At 33.2% G+C, this 24,367-nt stretch overlaps 2 protein-coding genes across 13 annotated transcripts in view; both read left to right on the forward strand.

The window, feature by feature from the left end:
* Nucleotides 1-24,367, forward strand: part of LOC126739275 (serine/threonine-protein kinase N) — a 141,431-nt gene that overhangs the window by 33,596 nt on the left and 83,468 nt on the right. The window lies entirely within an intron of this gene.
* LOC126739276 (uncharacterized) overlaps nt 9,176-24,367 on the forward strand; it is a 36,690-nt gene continuing 21,498 nt past the window's right edge. Inside the window, exons 1-3 of one of the 10 annotated variants that reach the window (XM_050444884.1) lie at nt 9,176-9,602; nt 16,836-17,296; nt 21,471-22,024. In XM_050444884.1, the coding sequence (XP_050300841.1) occupies nt 17,037-17,296; nt 21,471-22,024 (814 nt within the window). In that variant the 5' untranslated portion in view covers nt 9,176-9,602; nt 16,836-17,036. Of the gene's footprint in view, nt 9,702-11,338; nt 12,381-16,806; nt 17,297-21,470; nt 22,025-24,367 lie in introns of those variants that run through there. The other 9 variants (XM_050444883.1, XM_050444882.1, XM_050444887.1 and 6 more) reach the window with 9 other exon arrangements.

A 24,367-nucleotide genomic window follows, 5' to 3' on the forward strand; every position in this document is an offset into this window, starting at 1 on the left:
TGGTTATAAAAATGCAATCTATAAGGCTACTAATACTGGCTGTTTCTGTAGTTAGTTCATCTGTTAGTTGCGTTATAGTTCTCAAAATGTAGATTCAGCAGATTCGGATAAGGTTTTATGTAACAATTATGTTAATTTAAAAAACTTGGATTTGTAAAACGTACCTTACCTGAAATAAATACCATTATAAATGTATACTATTTAATATATTAATGTTTTGTCTTTCAAAAAGAATATTAAGATAGATGTTAACAAAGAAAAAAACAATATTTGATTTACAAAAAGAATCATTGAAAAAAAATAACTCCGATTTAGCAAAAACAATATTTTTTTTTGCTAAATGTAACATAGTACTTCATAACATAAAACTAAAATTTAATTTATCATTCAAAGCAAAGAACTAGCTTTATTTATAGATAAAAATACTTTCTTAATATTGCCTGTCCATCTCTGAAATCCACTTATACATAAAATTTATTGCTTACTTTATTTATACCTTATTTGCTGGCAAAAGAATAGCTTTATCGCATGTCTTTAATTTCAATTGAATAAGTAGCTCTGGTTCAGCTGTAACATGCCTCTTTCTTAATTTTCTTTTAAAGGAAATTTACAGTTTTTGGTTCTTTTGTCAGGTTAAAAGTATCTTCATACTACTTGTGGAAAAAACGATCTAGAAAACTGCAAAGATACAGTTTTTGTAAATGACACTGTATGATAGTTAAGTTTTTTAGCTAAGGATTGTAAGTCTATAAAATTTCTTGTTTCGTTTGAATAATTGTATAGGGATTATGAGGTTTGCTTCGAAAAGGTATCGTAAAAAGGATAAAGGGGAATAGCATATATGTATGTACTATACTCTATTTAATGACCGCCGGCACAAAATTCCGCCACCCTGAAATATTGGCCAAGTTTGATGTTTTATAAATTTTTAATTTTTTATCAGATTCTCACGATTTTGCCGACAGTTTTTAGATACATTTGTTGTGATTTTTTAAAATCATTTTGTAAGTAGCATTTTTCGATTAGGCTTTATTATACAGGAGTAAAACAAACTGTTGTTTTTTCTCGTAATTTCAAAAGACCCTGTAGGAAAATTAAGGTGGATAATTCTGTTTACATACTGTTCCTTGTAATCTTTGATGTATTCTAAACATTTCGATTTTTGATTCATTCCATTATCTCATTTCTGCTGTGAGCTGCAAATTTTTTATTAAAACGCTGATTTGAAGCGTATTTTTATTAGGAGAAACAAACACTAGGTATATCATAAAGTTAATTAAAAAACAATTTTAATAGCGTGTATTTCCTCCTCTCGTAGCAATAACAGCTTGCAGTTTTCGCGGCATCGAATGAATAAGGTTCCTTATTCTTTCTTGAGGAATAGCCTCATATTCTTCGATCGGCGCTAGTCGCAAGTCTTGCAAGGTTTGTGGTTGTACAGGACGACGACGATCGGCCCTTTTAAGTTGATCCCAAAGATGTTCTATTGGGTTGCGTTCCGGGCTACATGCGGGCCATTCCAATCTTGGGAGTCCAACTTCATCCAGATATTCGCTCACTACATGTGCAACGTGAGGTCTAGCATTATCATGCATTAATGTAAATTGGTTCCCAATGAATGGAGCAAATGAGACAACAAATTCTTGAAGGATTTCCTCAATGTAACGGTGGGCGGTTAGAGCTCCATTTTCAATAAATACAAGATTGGTGCGTGCTTCGGTAGAAATACCCGCCCAAATCATGACTGAACCGCCACGATATGAGATTTGTTCTGAAATGGTGCAGTCAGCATATCTTTCATTTCTACGTCTGTATACCGGCTCACGACCATCCGGCGTTCTTAAAAAAACCCTGGATTCATCTGTGAATAGTATGTTTACCCACTGTTCTAGAGTCCGTTCAAAATGCGATCTTGCAAACCTCAGTCGGTGTTGTCGATGTCAAGGAAGTAATTGTGGACATCTTGCTGGCATTCGTGAATAAAGTCCAGCTTCTGCTAATCTTTTACGTATCGTTCTTTCACTTACACTTACTCGATGAAGTATTCGCAAGTAATTTTTTAGACACACGGCAGTAGATCTTCGATCTCTTAAAGAACTAATGGTGACAAAGTGATCATCAGCTGCAGTGGTCATTCTCCTTCTGCCAGAGCCTTGTCGTCTAGTAAAAATTCCCGTCTGTAAATACCTATTTCAGGCATCTCGAACTGTAGACCGCGGAAATCTGAGTACGGGCGACATAACTTTTGCTACGGCCATCCTCTATTAACGCAACAATTCTACCCACGTCTGCTGGAGTTAATACCATATTGACACACAACAAGTTATAATAGTGACACTGTCAAACTTTATGTCACATTAATTGCGTCTTTAGCCAACGTCGATAATTTTTAACCGAAAACTTGACATTAATTATCTAAAAATAAGCTTCAAATCAGCGTTTTAATAAAAAATTTGCAACTCGCAGCAGAAATGAGATAATGGAATGAATAAAAAATCGAAATGTTTAGAATGCATCAAAGATTACAAGGAACAGTATGTAAACAGAATTATCCACGTTAATTTTCCTACAGGGTCTTTGAAATTACGAGAAAAAACAACAGTCTGTTTTACTCTTGTATAATATAGCCTAATCGAAAAATGCTACTTTACAAAATGATTTTACAAAATCACAACAAATGTATCTAAAAACTGATGGCAAAATCGTGAGAACCTGATAAGAAATAAAAAATTTATAAAACAACAAACTTGGCCAATATTTCAGGGTGGCGGAATTTTGTGCCGGCGAGTATAGATTGCACAAAAAATTTCACAGCAATTTTCGCTCGATTAGATCTTCAGACTATTTCTATTTTGTGGAACGCAGCTACCCTGGATTATCCGCAATACTAATATATCAAGTATTTTGTAAACTGCATTTGCAATGCCATTCTCTTTTCTGCCTTCGTCTAAATTTGTTTGTAAAAAAGTTTTGTCATGGAATTTTATGTTTTGACCTCTTTAGGGAGTTTGTCAAATTTTCACCCTTAAGTGTGATAATTGTAGTGAAGTTCTGAAGTTATATTCTTTACACCTTTTAGGTAGCACTGATGATGGCTATTTGTTAGCCGAAAGCGCTTTCCTATTAGTGGAAAAAAAATATATATACACCTTGTACAAATCGTTTCTCGCATTTTATTATTGTCTACTATTCTCTTTTCTGCCAGCTTTGCATGGAAGGGTCATATTGTAAACATTTAATTTACTTTTATAAAAATGTTTTTTATGCCTGCTTTTAGACTTGTTAACACATTTTCAAAATCAAAGTACAGTATTGGAATTCCACTGTCCATTTTCCTCTCACATGTATTCTTTTTCCTGTAAATCGTCAACATACTTTTTTCCGACTTGTCATCCGTATTATTTTCTATTTTCTTCATTCTTTTATTTCTTCGCACGTATCACACCTACCTTTAGGTGGCTTGTGAAAAGCAATGCTTAAAATTGTTGCAGAATATTTTTCTATATACAGAAAATGAAACCAGTTTTCTTGCATTTTTTGGCGAATCCAAATATTACATACTTTCTTTCCACATTTCACTGTTTTTAATGTGATTTCACTGTCGATATGCTCTTTACCAAAATCTATAGCCTCAGTTAATATCACCAGTTTGTGATGTTTTCACTGTATACTTTTTGTAAATGTATTAGTTACTGTTTTACTTTTGTGATTTTTTATCCTCCTGGTGCGTTACGTAGCTCGTACATTTGTTTGTTGTTTGTTAATCCAGCTTTATAGTGTTCCGTGAATTGATTCGTTTAATATTACCTTATGTGATGCAAAAACTTAAAATACACCTTCGAATACTTGTTTTCGATGAAAGTGTCGATGTTGTTCAAAGACCGCCTATTAAGATAATTCTTATTTGAAAGTTATTCAAACCTTCACTAAACAATTAGGACTTAATGGTTCGAAAACTGGAACATTAAACTCTTACGCTTTGTATTCCTTACAATTACTGGCAAATCTCCTTTATTGGTTGTGTGCTACTACAAAGTAAATAGTATTTTTGTCACAAGAGGAATTAAGATAAAAATCTTTTTAGTTCCTCAACATAAATGCAGTTCTATTAAATATCTATTATTTTGACGGAATAAGAAAGGAAAATTTAGAAAAATAAATGCATAAAATTTATTATACTGAAACATGAGTGTTTATCTAAGGTTCCTCTGAAACCTTTGAAAACTTTTTGAAACACCCCAACATTCAGCTATAAATTATATTTTGATATTATTTTCAATAGAAAATTTCATTCTTTCATTTTAGTGGATACAATAATTTCTATACAAATAGTGACTGTATTTATTGTTTTTAGCTTTACAGTTTTATTACAAGCACATAACAGATCTTTCAGAGAGATAGATCTTTTGAAATCATATGAAAACATTATACTCTACAAGAATTCGGTACTGAAAAATACTGAGATAATAATTGAGTAATCAATTAGAGATAATCATGATAATTAATTTGTATTCTCTTTATAGAGTAGTCAACCATTTTGTTTCATTCATGGTTGGAAGACTCGAAGCTATAGAGGATGAAACATAAGTAGTCACACATTCGTTTGATTAACGTTGTCTCTTTCGAAAATTCTCTTCATCGTTAACAATGCAAAGTAGTTCATTTTCCCGATGTGTCGACCATCGGGGTCTAATTTTTGTCTCAATTGAGTTAGTTTGTGCCTCATACGAATGTGTTGATTGGGTATTTTTTTAGATGAAAATAGATCACATTTGCTGCATACTTGAGTGGTAGTACTACTTTTTGAGTTCACTCTGAACAGGACAGTAGTCATAGAAAAAGTTATAAGGCATTTGCAAGAAATCTTCGGAATCGGGTGATATATTGAGCAGCAGTCTAACAGCGCGGCAAATCTGCAGGTGCCTTTCTGGAGCAACGTTGGTATTTCTAAATCTTGACGAGTTAATTGTAACAAAGAACATGGAGGTTCGTGATCTTGATCTTTGGTGCGATATTCAGCTGTGACAACCGTGTATTTTCACTCTCACTCACTCCAAATTTATGAAACTGTTTCACCAGTTTGTGCCACCAGAAAAACCTTCCTTTCGAGATCCATATCGATCGTAGTTTCTTTCGAATCCAGGTGCGAATGTTTGGTAAGATAAAGTTTCGGTATAAAAATCCTTGCAAACTTCAATTTCTTGTTCATTTAATTGAAAATAATATCTAAATGTTTTATTTTTTCCAGAATTATCTGGCTTCTTCTCTTTCCTTCTCTTGCAGGGAGTCTCGACTTTAATGGTATTTAAAATATAGTTCTATTTTTCAACAGCTGACAGCAAATAATTTTTTTTTTAAATCGCTTATTATTAGAAAGCACTTAAATAGGCATTTTTGTACGCAATCTTTTTATTTTTAATCTCTCTAGCAGGAACGATTTTTTTTCGCGAAGAAATAAGTCCCTGATCAAATTTAGACCCTGATCAAATTCAGATACATTTTTCTGTCTTTTTTAAGTTAATATTTTCTTTGCAACATTTAACACATTATCTTCTTTAGAACCCCCCCCCCCCCCCCCTCATCGTGTATGGTTTCTTCGTTAAAATTTATATCATTAGAACTGAACAGTGTTTCTGGTTTGTCGACATTGAGATATTCTACTGATGGCGGTATTTCTTGTGTACTGTTAACTTGTTTAGCGTAAAAGCCATACAGCAACTGGAAACGCTTCTAAAACAAGATTTTAAAACTTTTTTAGAAATAATTCAAAATTATTTAGAAATGTAAAAATATCTTGCAAAAGGGCGTTTTGACATTTAACAATATTAAGTTTATTTCTGTACATTCTAACTTGTGATAGCTCAATTTTCTTTTCTTTAGGAAGATTTAAGTTAATTAAAAGTTCATTATAACCCTATTACCTGGTATAATTGGTTTGCATCTCAACAGCAGAAGGATGAGAAGCATTTTGATTTCAGATTCACTATCTACTTTAAGTTGCTTATTCTTCATACAGCAAGCTTGTAGAAAACACAAATCTATATATTGTTTCTTCCTTTGAGTATGAACTGAAATTATAGTGTCAAATTATAGAGTTTAAATAGTAAAATTATACAAAAAAGTAATGTAGCAGCCTATATACGAGGTTTGTGCGGAAAGTACGTATAAAATGATCGTGGCGTCGTATCTACGCGTAGGGGAGGGGCGGCCCGGTGATTTCCTCTCTCTGTACCAAAGTATATAGATTTAAAAGTATATAGATTTGTTAGACTGTGTCTATACCATCCACTGAACTCTCAGTTCGAGCCAGAGCGCTCTGCGACTTATAGCGAATTGACGTTTACACGTTTAAAGTAACCCTTTTTCTACCTGCCGTCCGCATGGAGATCTCTCTGATTGAGGAACATCGAATTAACATCAAGTTTCTTGCAAAGCTAGGCAAGAATGGTCGTGAAATTTTCGAGTGTTTGAAACAAGTTTACGGAGACAATTCTCTAAAGTAACCAACTGTCAACAAGTGGTTGAAAAGGTTTCGGGAAGGCCGAGAAGACGTGAAAGATGACCAACGGTCAGGACGCCCCTCCACATCGACTTCTGAGGAAAACGTTGAACGAATTCGTGGTTGTGTCCTTAATGACCGTCGATTGACAGTTAGGATGATAGCTGAGAAACTGTCAACACCTAAAACAATCGTCCACGAAATCCTGACAGGATCAGGCAAGTGGATCCTTCATCACGACAACGCGCCTGCACACACATCTCTCGTTGTGAGTGAGTTTTTGGCTAGGAGCTCAATCATTGTGACAGAACACCCGCCTTATTCACCCGATTTAGCCCCTTGTGACTTTTTTCTGTTTCCCAAATGCAAAATGGTGTTTCGGGGGCGGCACTTGGGTGATGTGGAAGCCATCAAGTCCGAAACGACACCGCAATTGAAGAGCCTAACACCTGAACCAGCGATCATACAGTGGAAACGACGTTGGCAAAAGTGCATCTTGTCTCAGGGGGAATACTTTGAAGGAGACCATATTGAAATTTCCGAATAATTGTAAAATAAAAATATTATTCCACTTTTATACGTATTTTCCGGACAAACCTCGTACTTATTTAAAAGGTTTTTCAAGTCTGTTTCTTCATTGGGAATATTAAAATAACGACCACGAATTTTAATTCTTAAACGAAAATAAGTCGTGTATTTAAGAGTATATACAAAATTTGAAAACCTAACCTTACATACAAAAAAAAATCTTACCTACGTTCTATTTTCTTTTTTAATTTCCTCAGATAATAGAGTGCTCCCGGTCTTTGTCAGACTTATAACCATAGCCATCATTAATATCTATATTAGAACACCCGCTCCTGTAAACGTTTTGAAATGAACTTTAAATAAAGCAACAAAACCTTAAAACAAGTTCTTTGTTTAACTTACAAATACGGTATGCCCCACTTATCATAATTATAGATAACACCTTTGGTTTTCTTTATAAAGGGTGTTCCAACAATAGGTTTTGGTAATAAATAAAATAAAATGTTTCTAACCTGCAAGTTATTTAGGGCAGTATCTATCTGGACAGTGTACAATTATTATACGTGGAACACAATATCTGCCAAATGGCCACCACGACTTCTCAGGCAGTACATAATTGTTTTGTTGAAATTTTCGATTACTTCTAAATACAGTTCTGAAATTATGTCACGTTGTTGCATGGTTTGGGGATTGTTTTCGTAAGCTTTGAAAAAATAATCCAGTGACGTCAAATCGCACGATCTTGCTGGCCAATTGACGTCTCCATTCCTTAAGATAATCCTCCCTCCAACTGTGTACGCAATAAGCTCAATATGTCTCGTGCTGATCGTACCATCTTGTCTTGTGATCGTAACCACATATTCTCTAAATTCATGTCCATTATCTCGTTTCATAAAAAGCCATCAATCATGTTCCGTATCGCTCTCCGTTTACTCCGTTAACAGCTTGTTCGTCTTCATTTTCAAAAAAATTAGTTCCAATGATACCCCAACCCAAAAACCGCGCCAAACCGTGACACTTTGAGCATGCATTGGCTTTTCGTAGATTTTCCACGAATGCGCCAATTTTGTTTATTTACGTAACTGTTCAAATGAAAATGAGCCTTGTCACTAAAAATGATCTTGTTCTCTTTTTGCAAAAATGTTTATCCCTGTTTTCCTCTCTAGGATTCAATTGCAAAAAGTACGGCGTTTTCCATTATAGGCTAGCTTTAGCTCCTGTGTAAGTTGAATCTAGTAAAGATGAAGATCTACATTTTTTTTTCTGTAAATGGTCGTTGGGTCTGATAATGTCCGAATTTTGCGAACGCTTTTAAAAAAAGCATTTGTGAATTTTCAGCCACACTTTGACGAACAGCTTGAATATTCTCAACCGAACGGGTTGAACGTTCCTGTACTTTTGTTTAGACATCTTACACAGATCCGCGATTATATTTTGCCATATTTTGCGAATGGTTACTTCTAAGAGACGGTTGCGTTATTAATCACGAATTTGCCGATATGGGGCTCGCACCGAACACCCATTTTAAAAACAATTTGCAATAATATAAACAAATTATTCGGCTGTATAGCGCTAGATTGTTAATTGAATTCCCCAATGAAATAAAAACTGAATAACTTGAACAAAGTTTGAGATAAGAATAGTACTCTTGTTTGAATACCCTTTATTAGCAGGGTTCTTTATGAGCTTCCGAAATATTTTCGAACCACATAAAACTCTGTTATATTTGGGTACAAAGAATCTAGACGTAGTTTTGATTTTAACTGCTGGCAACATCTAACAAAATCGCTGGAAAACTATAATTTTAAATTGTTGAAAAATGGTATCAATCTTTCACCATTTTGTCACTAATTCTATAATTGAAATAGTTGCCGATTTGCAAAGAATCTATGTGAAATTTCAATGTTATTTGTCAAACTTTCATCATTTTATCAGTAATTCTATTACTTTTGTTAAAGAAATTTCTGGAAACCAAACCTAATCAAATATTAGAACAACAAAAACAATGATTCATTTTTGGGATTTTAGGGCTTTTTTTTCCTATTTAATGATCTCAATGATTATAATCGTTGGAAACAAAAATAAATCGACATTTTCATAATCCCACATAATTACAACCAACCTAGACTCACTCTCCTGAAATTTACACCTTGCTAAAAAAATCTACAATAAAAATTAATTTCTATGTCACAAGTTGTATACGTAAGAATAAACTCCTCGGATTCAGTCGAGTCGCGGACACCGGCGACGTCCGAACGTACCGAACGCGTCCAATTTTATATTTATAATTCGGTCTCCGATCCCGAAAATAACCAGCGCACCGGGGAATCGGAGCTTTTGTGTTTTTCGCTGCTTTTTTTCCACTTATTTTTCTTTTGTTTACGCGTAGGTGTTTGGAAACCATTTTCGCGCACGAAGATCGGTTGAAAAATCGTTTCGAAAAACATAAAAAAACGTGATCCGGTTTCAGATAATCCTGAGAGTTTATTTAAGTGATTTAATGCGGTTCCTTGGCTTTGATGTATAGTAGGATTTAGTATGAAACCTTTACGCATAATCTTAGATCACTGAACTTGTACATACATTTTAAAATTGCCATAAGAAAAATCCTTGACATGCAAATATGATTATATTCAAGACAAATCTGTCCCAATATAAACTTAAATAATAAAAGGTAAATAAAGCTCACGCACTTTAAGAGCAAAGCTATAAATAATTCGAGTCACCTCGATTTAGATTCGAGGAGTCCGCTATCTTTAGACACTCGGACACCATTTCTGTTTATGATTTAGTTCCGCAATCGTCGACAGATTTAAAACACCTGCGCCCTTTTATCGTTCTTTTCCACTTTAAATGTCTTTAACTGTTATACCGTTCGGAAACGTCGACATTTATATGAGGGTTTAATTTTTTTTATATAGATAACAGGGTGTTTGTTGTTAATGTTTTAATAAAGTTCCTAGAAACTTGGGTGTATAGGCGAGATATACGATGTCACATTTAAAACCTCATGATGGTTTGTGGGAAATATTTTCGAAAATTTGTTTTGAAAGACATTTTGAAAGAGAATTTCTAAGAGATGAAGAAATATATATTTTTTTTGGACTAAACGAAAAGTTTTATTCTTTTATTAATCAAGGGTGGCATGATTTATTCAATTTTTATTACGAGTTAATCCAATTTTCTTAATTTTTGGACTCTACATATACAAGGTGGTCCAGTTCAAACGTCATTAATTTTAATACGTTATAGAGAATTAAAAAAAAATAGACTTTCATTGTAAAACTTTTCTCAGAAATGTTTAGTAACAAAGATACAGGGTGGTAAAGTTAAGAATAATTAATTGTTTATTTATCATAACTTTTAAATTATTAGCTCAATTTTAATTAAATTTCACATGCAGGTTATTGTAGTGAATTGTCAATGATAAAGTCAATTTTTAAAAAAATTGCCAGTGGCGTAACATACGGAGGGACTTTTTTGTCCCAAATGTGAGAGGTGATAAAATATTTTTTATAAGAAGTCAACTGTTAGATTCTCCATTTAATTTGAAAAAAAAGTTACTCTTGCAAAGTTAAGATTTAACGCACTGTTTTTAAAATATCTTACTTTAATTGTTCAGAAATACCTGCTAAAATGTTCCAAAAATTTATATAAAAAGGAAATCGGGCTTGGATTTGTAAAAAAGTTGAATATAAAAGATGATCAAAAGTTACCTTAAGTCATTATAGAAACGTATCATCCATTTTTTCTCTAAGAGACCAAACGAAAACAAAACAAAGGTAAAAACACAAAGTCACGGTCTCATCAAATCCATATAATTTTTTAAAGCTACACGTGTTTCGCTCCTATTGGAGCATCATCAGGCACAGATCGCATTACAACTAACAACAAAAGAAAATCTTTTCTTTTGTTGTTAGTTGTAAAAGCTAAAAAAATTATATGGATTTGATGAGACCGTGACTTTGTGTTTTTACCTTTGTTTTGCTTAAGTCATTATATTATTTGACCGGTTTAATTTAAGATTCAAGCCTAATTCTTTTTTTTTAGGTTTTTGCAGCATTTTGACTGGCGTTTCTGTATAATTAAACTAAGATATTTTTTTAAAAACAGTGCCTTAAATCATAATTTTGCAAGAGTAACTTTTTTACTACAATAACCTGCATGCGAAATTTAATTAAAATTGAGCTGGTAGTTTAAAAGTTATTATAAATGAACAATTAATTATTCTTAACTTTAACACCCTGTATGTGAATGAAAGTCTATTTTTTTTTAATTCTCTATTACGTATTAAAATTAATGACGTTTAAACTGGTCCAGTTTATGCTTTAGACCACCCAAGGACAAGCCAGTCAGGATTAAATATGTGTCATTTGCATACTGACAGACTATCCCACGACCATTTTAGGATTTCTATTCTAATTATTTTCGACCAATGGGATTTGTCTTTCTGCATAAGACACTATGCTCCCTGTCAGTTAAATATGATCTTAAAAGAGTCAAGTAAATTGCCCTAAGACCATATTGTTCTAATTCGGACAAGTGTCAAATGCTTTTGACAAATCAAAATACAGCGCAGATACTTTCTCTCCTTTGCCCACCAATATAATCAATGGTATATACCGGGTGGCGCATCGAAAACGAAGCCCGGGCAGTCCATTAACTTTTGCATTTGTATATTATAACAATTAATTTACCGCAAAAAAAAATTAATATTTATTGATAAGCAAAAAAATAAATATTATATTGATGAATAAAAACTTGTTTTTAGTGAAATTTTCACAGTAAGTACAAATATTATATAAAATATAACCACGTCCCGATATCTCCATATAGACGTTCCACTGTGCGACGTTATCTTCTTTTCACTTCGAGAAAACTTACCAGATCATATTCTATAGTTTTTTTTACAAACTTGACTAAAATCTAAGAGGTCGGTTGGGTTAGGTAAATTTCTCAAATAGTTTAAAAATTTCTAGAATTTTCAAAGGGTCTTCTCTTTACTTCCTACTTCTGAATCCCCTTTCTACACACACATGATATATTGTTCTTAATACCTTATAAGCTGGAGCATCAGACTGTGTATCCTGGTTATTCATTAGTGATTCTGGCCTCTGTCTATGACCTATTTGGCCCCAAGTCCGTCAGGTGTCAGCAGTAACAATTTTTTACCTGACCATTACACGAGCGTAAAACCAGAAATAAGTTACTGCAGCTGTAAATGTGTGAGGAAACGCGATCTTAAAATAACTTGACCTGACATAATTCGGTAGATTTTCGAATTACGACTATTCTTATTTGTGTGTTGAACGGAATGGTCTGTGCGTTCATGCGGTCTGATTGCCAAGAGAAGGTATTTAAAGGTTTTTTTTTGAGAATGACTGGACAAGATAAAAATTGTCTACTGAGCATATATTGAGGAAAATAAAACACTTTTTGATACTTTTACGTTTATCAGTAACAGAAACACTTTCACTATATCATAATAATAGAGTATAGATTTTTTTATTTGATTTTCTAGGTAAACGGAAAAATGTATAAAAAAAATGAATATTAATAAATTCCGTACAATTTACCCACCGGCTGCGGAGCTGTACAAACAACAGGAACAAAATTAGAGCACGTTAAATTCGCCGAAACACAGTTCTATGCATCTTTTGTAACGAAGTGGATTCTTTTTACTATCGCAAAGTTTTTTAAATGTAAAAATGTAACGCTTTTAGAATTTTCATCCCTTACGCGGTATTTTTAGCTTAAGTAAAGAAAAGAATTTCTGGACTTTTGGATTTTCTAGAAAACAGCAAATTTGTAGACATCTTAGTTAAAATTCACATAAAACGGAAAAATTCAGACCCATTAAATGAAAAAAAAAACGGATCTCATTTTATACTGTAACAATGTTAGAAATGGCGAAGGAGTCGGAATATATCCAGAAAATGTGGCTTACTTTATTAGTTACAATGCTACAAAGTTAATAGCAACATCTAATGTATTTTCTTAATTTATTCCGGGTCCTTCACTACTTCTAAAGTTGTTTTGGTGGAAAATATAATATTTATTATAAATATGAAGATATCGACAGTATATACAATATATGTATATCCAATATATTTGTACATAACAGTTCTCTATCACCCAATGTATATTTGGAAAAATTAAATATTCAACAACAAAATTATGTAATTATTTGATTTTTATAAGTGGAATATCCATCTCCAAATCCGTGTCAGATGTATCATATATTAGCAATGGCACAGGTTGAATTATGTTGCTTGAATCCACAGTTAAATGCTCTTCATCCCGTTATCTTGTAAATACCCAATCTAAATTTTTAATTTTTAAAAAATCGAATATAAATCGGTCAGTAAGCTACTGACCTTTCCAGTACGTAACCGATTTTGAGTGTATCAGTCCAAATATGGAGAAAATTCGTACCCGCTGTCAGTAGAAAGTCTTTACATTTACTTGTAATATTTGTATCAGTAGCAATTCGAAAAATATCCATATCAATTTCATCCTTATTATCTTAACAAATCTGTACTATAGGCCTCGATTTTCGAGATAAGATACATTTTACCATTGTATTTTTTATATCAAGATGATGGAGGGTGTATATAAGCCTTAAGATTCTTTATTTGTAAATCGTCAGTCAGCAAGTAAAAAAGCAATTCTGGATTAATTATTAAGCATAATTTATTGGATCATATGCAACTGGTTCATTTCAACAGGTTCTCTGCAGTATGGTGATTACCTGACGTATCAACGCAGCAAATTAAGTAGGGTTCACGATAACTTAACAGCAAGCAGTGGTATTATTATGAATATTTGAGCATTTATCAAGGGACATTGACAAAAGCTGCTCTTTTAGTTAATCTCTACTTTCTTCCAAAACTTTTTTATATACATCATCCAATATTTTATTCCCCGATTTCTTTTTTGAGGTTTGAAACCCGGTCATAAAACTACACATTTTATAAGGACGTATACATTTTTACTCCGAATCTTAATTAATGTAACCGACTCTATTTAAGGTTAACAAGCAAGATCCTTTATCAGCCTTAGTGGAAATATTATCTATTACTATTTTATTTTTTGTTTTATTAATATTAAAACCGTGTTTTCTTAATTTTTACGATTGCATTGAACTAAGCAGAGATACTGTTTTTGCGCAGAATGTTTGAAATCTAAGTGAATTGAAGGTTACTTTCTGCTTCTATAAGTAAGCTTCTTACTTATAGAAGGTACTTTGGGTCATCTTTTAGGAAGGCTTAATTTCGGAGGAACTACAATCCGTTGCATTACAAATCTTTTACTAAAAATATATTTCTGAATCTTATGTAGTTTATGATACATACTCTTTCAGTGTATTCTTACGTATTCTATTAAAGGTGTAAGACCAACATTTCTTATTTATCCCTAAGTTTGTAATGTAACAGAATAAATTCCACGTTATGTAATATACCATTCAGTTTAAAATAACAAATTTTCAGATATGATAAAGCCAAGTTCTCTATGCCTATTCTACTATAACCACATTAGTTGTTTTGCAATGAAGTTAGGCGAAATTTGGTGTGAGATGGAAAAGTAAGCATTGACGAGTAGACCGTATCTTCCATATGTGATTTATCCTTGAGATAAGGTTTTTCTGGTAGATGCTGATGAGAAAAGTTTGATTAGGATTATCTAAATCAAAAAGATCATCCATCTTTCATGAAGACACCAACATAGAATTATTGCAGTATGAACAAAAACGCTACAGGGCATTAATCAGACCTACAAATATATATAGTTTTGATTTGGATTTGTATAAGAGTGATTTGTATAAAATCATAAGATGATTCTGTATGTCTAACGTTTATTCGGTAAATAATTTTTTAGTACAGGCACACCTGGACTATGGATGTAGGATGAATTAATACCAGTTGAAATCTAAGTTTTTTTTTAAATTGTAACCTTAGATATACTAACTTAGTATATAGAAGTCCAAGAGCGTAAGTTCAATGGATGTTCTGGTACGCCTGGACTATAAGATGTGTGTATGTCTAACGTTTTTTCGTTAAATGATTTTTTAGTACAGGCACACCCGGCTTATTTTCAAATTTAGTACAAGTTTAAAGGTGAATTTATGGACATTGTTAATTTTTTTATTATTGATACTTAATTTCATTAGAATTATTACCAGTTGAATTCTTGGCATTTTTTTGGACTATAACCTTAGATATATCAACATTCTTCCATTAGTTGATTTTTTAAATTAATGGTACATGTGGCTATTATCATAAATAGTAATCCAAGAGCGTAAGTTCAATTATTACATTTATAGCGAATATTAAATTTTTTAGTATCTGAACTATGAGATTGTAATTACAGTAAGTAAGTCTAATGTTGTCCTAATAATGGTTTTTTTACTACTGGTACGCCTGGATTATAACTGAAGAAAGATGTAGTCCAAATGCATAAATATAATAGTTTGTTCATTGCTGGAAGGTTTATAAACTTAATTAATTTTTTAGTAGAACAATTACACTTGGACTAAGATTATGATCTAATAATGAAAGTCCTAATTTTGTTTCATTAATGGATTTTTTTGCCCATTTTTGATACATCTGAACTATAAGAAAAGGTTTAAGTATTCTCCTTAAATAACCCAAGTGTCTCATTTAAGTGATAAATTATAAATTTTTTAGCACTGGGCACTGGGACGCCTGGACTATAAGATGATTGCCTATGGCTAGCGTTTTTCGTTAAATTATTTTTTTATACCGGCACACCCGGACTACATCTTCGAATTTAGTCCAAGTTTGAAGGTGAATTCATAGAAATTATAATTTTTTTATTACTGTAACATCTAGACTATGGATGTAGGATAAATTATTACCAGATGAATTCTTGGCAATTTTTTTTGGATTATAAGCTTAAATATACTGGGTGTGTAATTCTAACTGCCTTCCATTAATTATTTTTCTTAAATTAATGGCACATCTGGGCTATTATCAAAGTATTAGTCCTAGAGCATAAATTCAATTATTACTTAATTTATAGAGAATATTGAATTTTTTAGTACAAGCATACCTGGACTATGAGATTGGAATCACATAGTGTGTAAGTACGTCTTTTTTTACTAGTGAACACCTGAACTATAACTAAAGAAATATTTAGTCCAAAGGCATAAGTATAATTTTTTGATCATTACTGGAAGGTTAATTTATAACCTTTATTAAATTTTTAGTAGTACAAGTACACTTGGACTATAAAATTATGGCCTGAACATACAAGTCTTAATTTTGTTTCACTAATGGATTTTTCCCCATTTTGACACCTCTGGACATAAGGCTATAAGCAAAGACATAGTCTAAGATTTATGGAAATTATTATTTTTTTTACCGTCATTTAATTTTATTAGAATTCTTACCAGTTGAATTCTTGGCATTTCTTTTAAAATTATAACCTTAGATATACTAACTTTCTTTCATTAATGGATTTTTTAAGTGAATGACACACCTGGGCTATTATCCTAAATAGTAGTCCAAGAGCATAAGTTTAATTATTACTTCGAACAAAACTATTTAATTGAATTTACAAAAGTAAAAGTGATCTTAAAACCAAATATACCGTAATTGAGTGATTCCCAAAAACAAAAACAAATTATTATGGTGCCTTTGGCGTCCTCTAATTTTGTTCTCGTTGGTTGTACTGCTTTGCTCTCCCAAGATAAATTGTAGGGAATTTAATTTTCTTCATTTAATGTTCTATATATTTTTATGTACGAATTGGCCTAGAAATTCAAATTCAAAAAATTTCTCTTGAGTTCTCCAAAAAACGGCACGAAGGAAGAGGACCTATGACTTTTCCAAACTTTTTTGACGTCATCTTGAGTACATAAAAAAACAATTCCTATAACTACCCTTAATAAAATCACAAACTAAACCGGCGATGCGAAAATTACCAACCAAAAAGTTCCACTTGCCAAAAAAGAAGATCTTTTAACCCGACTGAAACAGAAAAAAAAATGTTCCGACGTGACCCGACTTCACCGCCGACCCAATTTTCGGTTCATGCCGAATTCACCATCACCCATCCGGGTTCCGATGACCCCCGGCACCGTCCCAGAACCAGCACCGAGCGTGACGAAACCACCGGCGGTGTCAAAATGACTTACACGTGGCAACCCCCCGACTGGCAGGAACCAACTGCCCAATCGGACGACGCCCACTCTGAGGGTGGACCTAAGAGAGAAACGTGGCCCAGCAGCATATCAAACAGCAATAAGTAAGTAGCACTTTACCTTCTAAGAGTCCTATTGAAGATTTTCTTATTATAAACAATAAATATTAAAAAAAAGTTTTACTCACAAACTAAAATATATTCAACAAGATGACACGCGTTTCGCCATAGTAAATAAAAATACAGTTTTCATTTAAATACATTAGAAAGTATAAAAATAGGAATTATTTTTAAAACAACTAAAACAGCCACTAATACAACCGGGACAGAAATTTAAGACGTGCACATTAGTACACATAACAACGAATGATAAACTATGGTTAACTTTTAAGAATTCGACAAAAAAAAATTATAAACCAAATAGATGTAACATCAATTTTCAGGTTCTACCAAAAGTCAGAACCCAACACATCGGTGTTGGGTTCTGACTAATCGGGTTCGATGATGTTAGCTGAACATAAACAATAAACATTACTAGTTAATATTGTTAAAAATCAAGCCCGGTTCAAAATTAAATTCACACATACCAAAGTGTATTTTTCTTGGTTCTAGTGATTTCCTGCAACAAGATTGTATCTTTAATGGAAAAAGATTGACAGGGAGTGAGAAGAAAAAGTGTTTGCGAAAGCTGACTTTGTTTCAACTATATCTGAGTTTTTAAATTTGCCTACTAAAAGGGTTTGTGACCTAGTAGAAATGGATTGGTCTACGTAAATCGCTGAGTTCGAAATGATATGATCTTTGACCTTTATTTTCACGATATTTCTTTTTAGGGTGTTTGTCGTTCTAAACGTGATTGAGACACTTAAATCCTTACAAAAATTGACCAACCCATGTGAGATATCTCCACAGAATGAGGGGTATCTTAAGTTTTTGATTGTTTTAGGTGCATGAATTAAATTTTATGGAACTTTATATTTATTTAAAAATAGGATTCCTTCGTGGAACTACTGGATGTATTACTTCAAAAAGGTGGTCATAGAAGTTGCTGAAGCTGAGCGTGGACTAACTCGCTCTTGGAGTTGGATTTGCTACCTCTCTTCGTTTAATGATAATGCATATTTCCTTCCAAAAAACAGGAGAAGCGATAATTTTTGCGACTATTGTGTCAGGGTCTAGTGTACCAGTTATTTGTTCTGCAACTTGCTCTTTGTTCTGCCCACTTAAGACAGTGTACGTTCAGCCATATCAAGAGCATTCCTCTGTTTGACTTAATATAAAGCGCTAAAGGTAAGCTTGGAAATTTACATGACCAGTTAGCAGCTGCGTCAGGTAAAAGTCTGTTTCACCGTGTTTTTTTTCTACCCAAGGTTTTATGTTAGGTATTAGCCTTTTAGTCCAATCAGCTGTGCCATTGTCGTGATTGTACTCTTCTTTCCACTGGGACAATAGTTCTTCATTGGCCACATTTCTGGCCTCTTTTCCTTCCTTCTCTATTCGAGCTCTGTCTTGCTAGCAAGTGTATTGAAGGAGTTACCTTGTACACAAATTATTCGAATTACATTTTTTCTGAACACTAAAGAGGGGTTTTCTATCAATTTCCTTTTCTATGGCTTCTTCCCATATTGATGCACCATAAAGCATAATGGACTCCACTACTGAGGCTAGTATTTTTCTGTATTCTTCGCGTGGTCCGTACGTTTTTGGCATTAGGCGACTTAAGTAATTAAAGACTTTGGTGGATTTTTTAGAAACGATTTATAAAGGTGAGTTTTGTAAATAAATGGATGCCCAGATACCTGATAACCTCTTGACTTTCAGTGATCTTGTCATTTACGACCACAGGAATGGTTTTGGTTGTTCTAGCTGCAACAAGGAGAACTGCCTCGGTCGTCAGTTTTAAGTTCTTCTTCTCTATCCACTCTGTAATGTTATTTAAGGCGTGATTTGTTGTGACCTCCATCATCTCCTTTCCTCTAGTTTCTACTACGATACCCAGGTCATCCGTGTATCTGATCACTGACTTATTTCTCTCAATACTGCTAAGTTTAGGATCCCGTCATAATAAACGTTCCACTGTGTTTGGAGATTTCTATGGACATTAGGCCTTTGAGTTTCTCATTTCTAGTTTTCCTTCGATTGCAGTCTTTAGTTGCTCAGCCTTTTTCAGTGTCAAATTTTTCTTGTCTGTCGCACGCTGTTGACTTCTATACCTACCTAGCTCTGTCCAGGTTTACAGTTTGCTTTATCTCCTTTAGTAGGTCTGCCAAAGATTTTTTGCCAGTCTTGACTATGTTGCCTTCTGAAGCACTTCTCCTGTTGACCCTTGTTTTGTTGTATCATCTTGTTGCGGTGCCTGATGGCTGTTAGCTTTTCCCAGTTTTCATTTCGGAATGTGTAGGATCATTTTAATATTTATTTTCGAGAAATCAGACTCCAAGATTTAAAGAGTCAGATCGACCTCGTGTCTGTCCGGTGAAGGAATGTGGATTTTCCACCGATCACGATATATCTGTTTTTTTTTAAGTGCGTTAGCTGTTTTAATGAATTCTGTCTCTGTTAGTGTCATTAATTTTTTCCATTGGATCTAGTCTAAAAACAAAAAGCTCTCTTTCGCCATCTAGTGTATCAGTTCTAATTACGGATGTGTCACCCTTCTTTTGTTATCGGTATCTTAGAGTTTCAATAGTTCCGGGTATATTTCCTTGAAACATTTTCTAATGCTCATATTCTTTTCTAAGTCTTCCATCTAGATCGCCAGGTCTCTGTTTTCGGTGAGTGGGTTACCTGCTTCCACTTGCAATGGATATCAAAGTTCGGCCAAGTTACGGAACTCTTTTAGGAAACCCAAAATATAAAATAAAGACCAATAAAAAGTCCGGGATATATGGGATTAATTGTAACGATTGTGATCAGAAATACATAGGGCAAACAAGAAGTTTTAGTTACTGTTTAGGATTTGTTCAGCCACGCTTTATTGGATTTTTTTCACTCTATTTGAGGAATTGCAGGGGATTTGAACTGTCCAGGCACGGAGATGCCGCACATATATATTACTTTATTTCTAAAAAAAAAGCCACTGTTTTTTTTGGAAAAAAAAATGTCGAAATATTTTGTTCATTTTTAATAAAACAAATCCCTTACATTTTTGTGCCCCGACGCACCGTTTTCGAGCAAAAAAATTAAATCCATACAAGGATCCTTCAACACTTTTTTGTCACAACGAAAATTTTAATATCATTACAATAAAAAATAAATAATTTAACTAAACAATAAACAATTTAAATAAAAAAAAAACAATAAAAAACAATTTAAACAATAAACAATTCAAACCAAATGCTTAAAGTGACCTTCACACATTTTCTGCACCTGTTGACCCAAGATGTATGTGAGCAAAGACCCCGGGATCGGTTCTTAGAAAGTCCGCAGCGACCACAACTCTAGCAACTTGGTCTTCTCTGTTGGTTACAGGTGTTGCGTAGTTAATCTGTTCCATGGTGCCCCAGCCAAAAAAGTCTAGAGGTGTCAGATCAGGTGACCTTGCTGGCCAAGGGACTGGATCACCTCTACCAATCCACCTATAGTTTTGATCTAAGAAATCCCTTACAGTACGAGCGAAATTCGCTGGACAGCCATCGTGCTGGAGTTCTCTCTGATCTCTAATATTCTGTCTGAACATTATTTGCAATTGGATATGGTATCATGATGAGCGACACTAAACATAACAAAAGCATGTGCACACTTTGTTGTTATTATTATTATTATTATTATTATTATTATTATTATCATTTATTTTATGGAGATTACCATGAAAAACTGCCTAAAATTTTCCGAAAATAGAAAAAACTAATAAAATAAAAATAATAAAATAAAGAACTCTGGTATGGATTTCATTTATTTTCAAAAAAACAGTGGCGTACCTGTTTTTTTATAAAAAAATTAACGTGTATGTGCTGCAAGTTCGTCCCTGGACAAGTCAAATTACTTGCAAATCCTCAAAAAGTTGCCTCAGCTAAGTTGCCACATTTAAAACTAAAAAATCATTTAAATCGCTTGAAGCGTTTTTAATACAGAGGAAAAAAATCGATTTTTTTTGAAAAATTTCAACATCCTGTATTTTGGAAACGAGGCACTTCCGATCATCGATGTCCTATCTCAAACTACTTTTTTATGGTATACTGTAGCATTTTTGACTATTTGAAAGAGGACACCCTGTATAGGTTGTTTACTAATTGAATGCCAGAGAATCATGTAATAATTTTCCTCTCTTTAATTTTAGATCTCTATATAGTAGTGATACGGCCAGTACATCGACCCTTACGCCCCAAAATACTATGGCCCCTCCGAAAATAAGTCCCCCAAGTGCGATTTTCGGCACCGAGTACACCAAAGGATACCAGCAAGGAAATTTGTTCTTCACGTCCACTCCGCCGCCGTCAAAAGGGGAATCGGGAAGCAAATACATTCCAAGAGATCCCAGATTAAGCGCCCTCGGGGGCTTAAAACACGACTCCTCGGGTTACGGGAGTGATTTGATGAGTCCCAACTCGCAGCGGGGACAAAGTTTGCTCAGAACTCATCAGGAGCATCATCCGTTCGATAGGAAGTGCAAGAGTACTTGCAACATCACTTTGTCCACGAATTTGTCGCGGGATAAATGTTACTCTCACTCGCAGTGCGGTAGGACACAAAGTTTACGTTGCCAAACGCCCTCCGGTAACGGCCAAAGAAACCCGTTGAAATATTATGGGTGTGGCGACCCATGGTGTCATCATGTGAGACAAGGGGATGAACTTTCTTGTTGGCCAAATAGGATTACGCCTGTTATAGAAGGTAAGATGACTTTTCTTTTACATTTGTTATTGTTTTTAAAAATTATGTAAATGGTATTTAAAGGTTGCTGACGAAGGATCCTTTTTTTTTTTTAATAAATGCTAAGGGCATAGGAAAATTGTAGGAAAAATTTACATGAAAAAAATATAGTTAATAAATTTAAGAAATAATGACAAAATAGTGGAATTGGCGAAGAAGCTGGAAAAAATAAAATACTAGGACGTTGTGTGAATGATGTAATTTAAAAGGACGACATTTCTTGTTTATTGTAACAATTAAAAAAAAAAAAATTAAAAATGACGAAGTAGCCGAAATAGTCTTAAAAGGCCAGTTTAATTTACAAAAAATTACAGTAACGAGCAATGTATAAACCTTATATAGATACCAATATGGTTTTCTTTAATTAAATAACATTTTTGTATTAAGCGACGAAAGAATACAACAAAAAAATAAGTAAGGGAGAGTGGAGAGTTGTGAGACGTACTCTGTTTTTGAACTGTAATTTCTTTAAAATTACAATATTCTGCGTATACCTATGAAAGCTTTAACCTATAGTTTAATCGATTAGTTAAAGAAAAAACAGTAATTTTCGAATGTTAGAAAAGTGTGAAGAGGTGTGACACACTTCTGGAAAATTTCAAAAATGACAGTTCTATAATGCTTTTTATTATGAAAAATAAGAAGTAAGAGAGAATTTTCATGAAATTTTTTAATAAAAAATGAAAATTATTTATACAGGTCGTTAGTTACACCCTGTTACTTAGGTAAATTACAATATGTCTTTTTTGCCTAATCAGTTATGGCTAAAACGGCTAGAAAATCTAAAAGGCACTCTTGTTTATTTCATGTAACTTCTAAATTCACTGCCACGCCCAATCCACCGGTGAGGAAAATGTTTATTCAGGCATCGCCGTACTGGCAGAGAAAAATGTGGAGGCGCCCGTCTTGAATAAACCACATGTTCCGCCTTATCCAAGCCAAGTGGTACATCTTCTAGTAGTGGGTTTTTCCTGTTGCCGTACTTAACCGATGAGTACTGAGATCTGGATTTTCCGAAATACGAGCTAAAACCTCTTCTTCATCATCCACGTTGATATTTTTTGGAGCACCATTTAAGGTTTTAGGACGAAAACACCCTGTTTCGCCTAGGCGGGTATAAATACGTCTGAACAGTTTGTGATTGGGTTGTCTTCGATTTGGGTATAATTCTAAATGCCTTCTGGCTGCACCAAGTCCACTATAATTTGACTGAGCAAAAACGCAAATCATATCACGCATTTCACTGTGGGGATATTCATTATGACGTGGCATTTTCTTATTTTAGAATTTTTACTACAATTAAAACACTCTTACTTAGTGACAGTAAAATTGTCATATAATTTCTTTACACGAAAAACTGATAAGTGCTGACAGAAGCCTACTTGAAAAAAAGTCAATGTAATAACGATGGCTTAGGATTCTTTACGCTGAATGTTTAAAATGCAATTACCTTAAAAACTGATAAGTTACATGAGATAAACAGATTTTCTAGCCGTTTTAGCCATAACTGATTAGGCAAAAAAGACATGTTGTAATTTACCTAAGTAACAGGGTGTAACTAACGCCCTGTATAAATAATGGTTAATTTACCACAAAATTCGTAATTTTCATGTCAAAACACATAAAGTCGCCAATTTTCAAGCCGATACTGCTTAAAACCACAAAATTATTAAGAAATTTCAAACTAAAATTCCAACCCTACCTATACTTAAACAGGTACGGAAAACTTAAAAAAGGATCTTTTGAGTCATCTTGTATAACCTTAATATTAATTTTAAAATAAATTTGAATAATAGATAACCGTAATTGAGTGAGATATGACTATTTTTTTTAAACACAATGCATAAAACTATTTTTAAAAATCATTTAGGGTTGATTAAATTATATCCAAAAATTGAATTAAAATTAAATCGGAACAATCGCCAACGCTATTAGTTATTACATTTTCTTAGTAATAGAGTGAGTTATAATTATTTTTTTAAAAAACAATTCATACGAAAAATTTTAAAAACAATTTACAGTCCATCAAATGAACTTCAAAGATTAAATTGGAATTAAAACGGACAATGCTATAATGATTAATTGTTCTATTTTCTTAACCCTGGTTATGTCCAAAACTTAAAAAGGATCATTTGAGTCATCTTGTATAACCTAAATATTAATTTTAAATTATATTTGAATCATTAGTAAGCGTAATAGAGTGAGATGACTATTTTTTTAAAACACAATACATAAAACTATTTTTAAAAATCATTTAGGGTTAATCAAATTATATCTAAAAATTGAATTAAAATTAAATCGGAA

Source organism: Anthonomus grandis, chromosome 8 (assembly GCF_022605725.1).
Source record: "Anthonomus grandis grandis chromosome 8, icAntGran1.3, whole genome shotgun sequence".
NCBI lineage: Eukaryota > Metazoa > Arthropoda > Insecta > Coleoptera > Curculionidae > Anthonomus > Anthonomus grandis.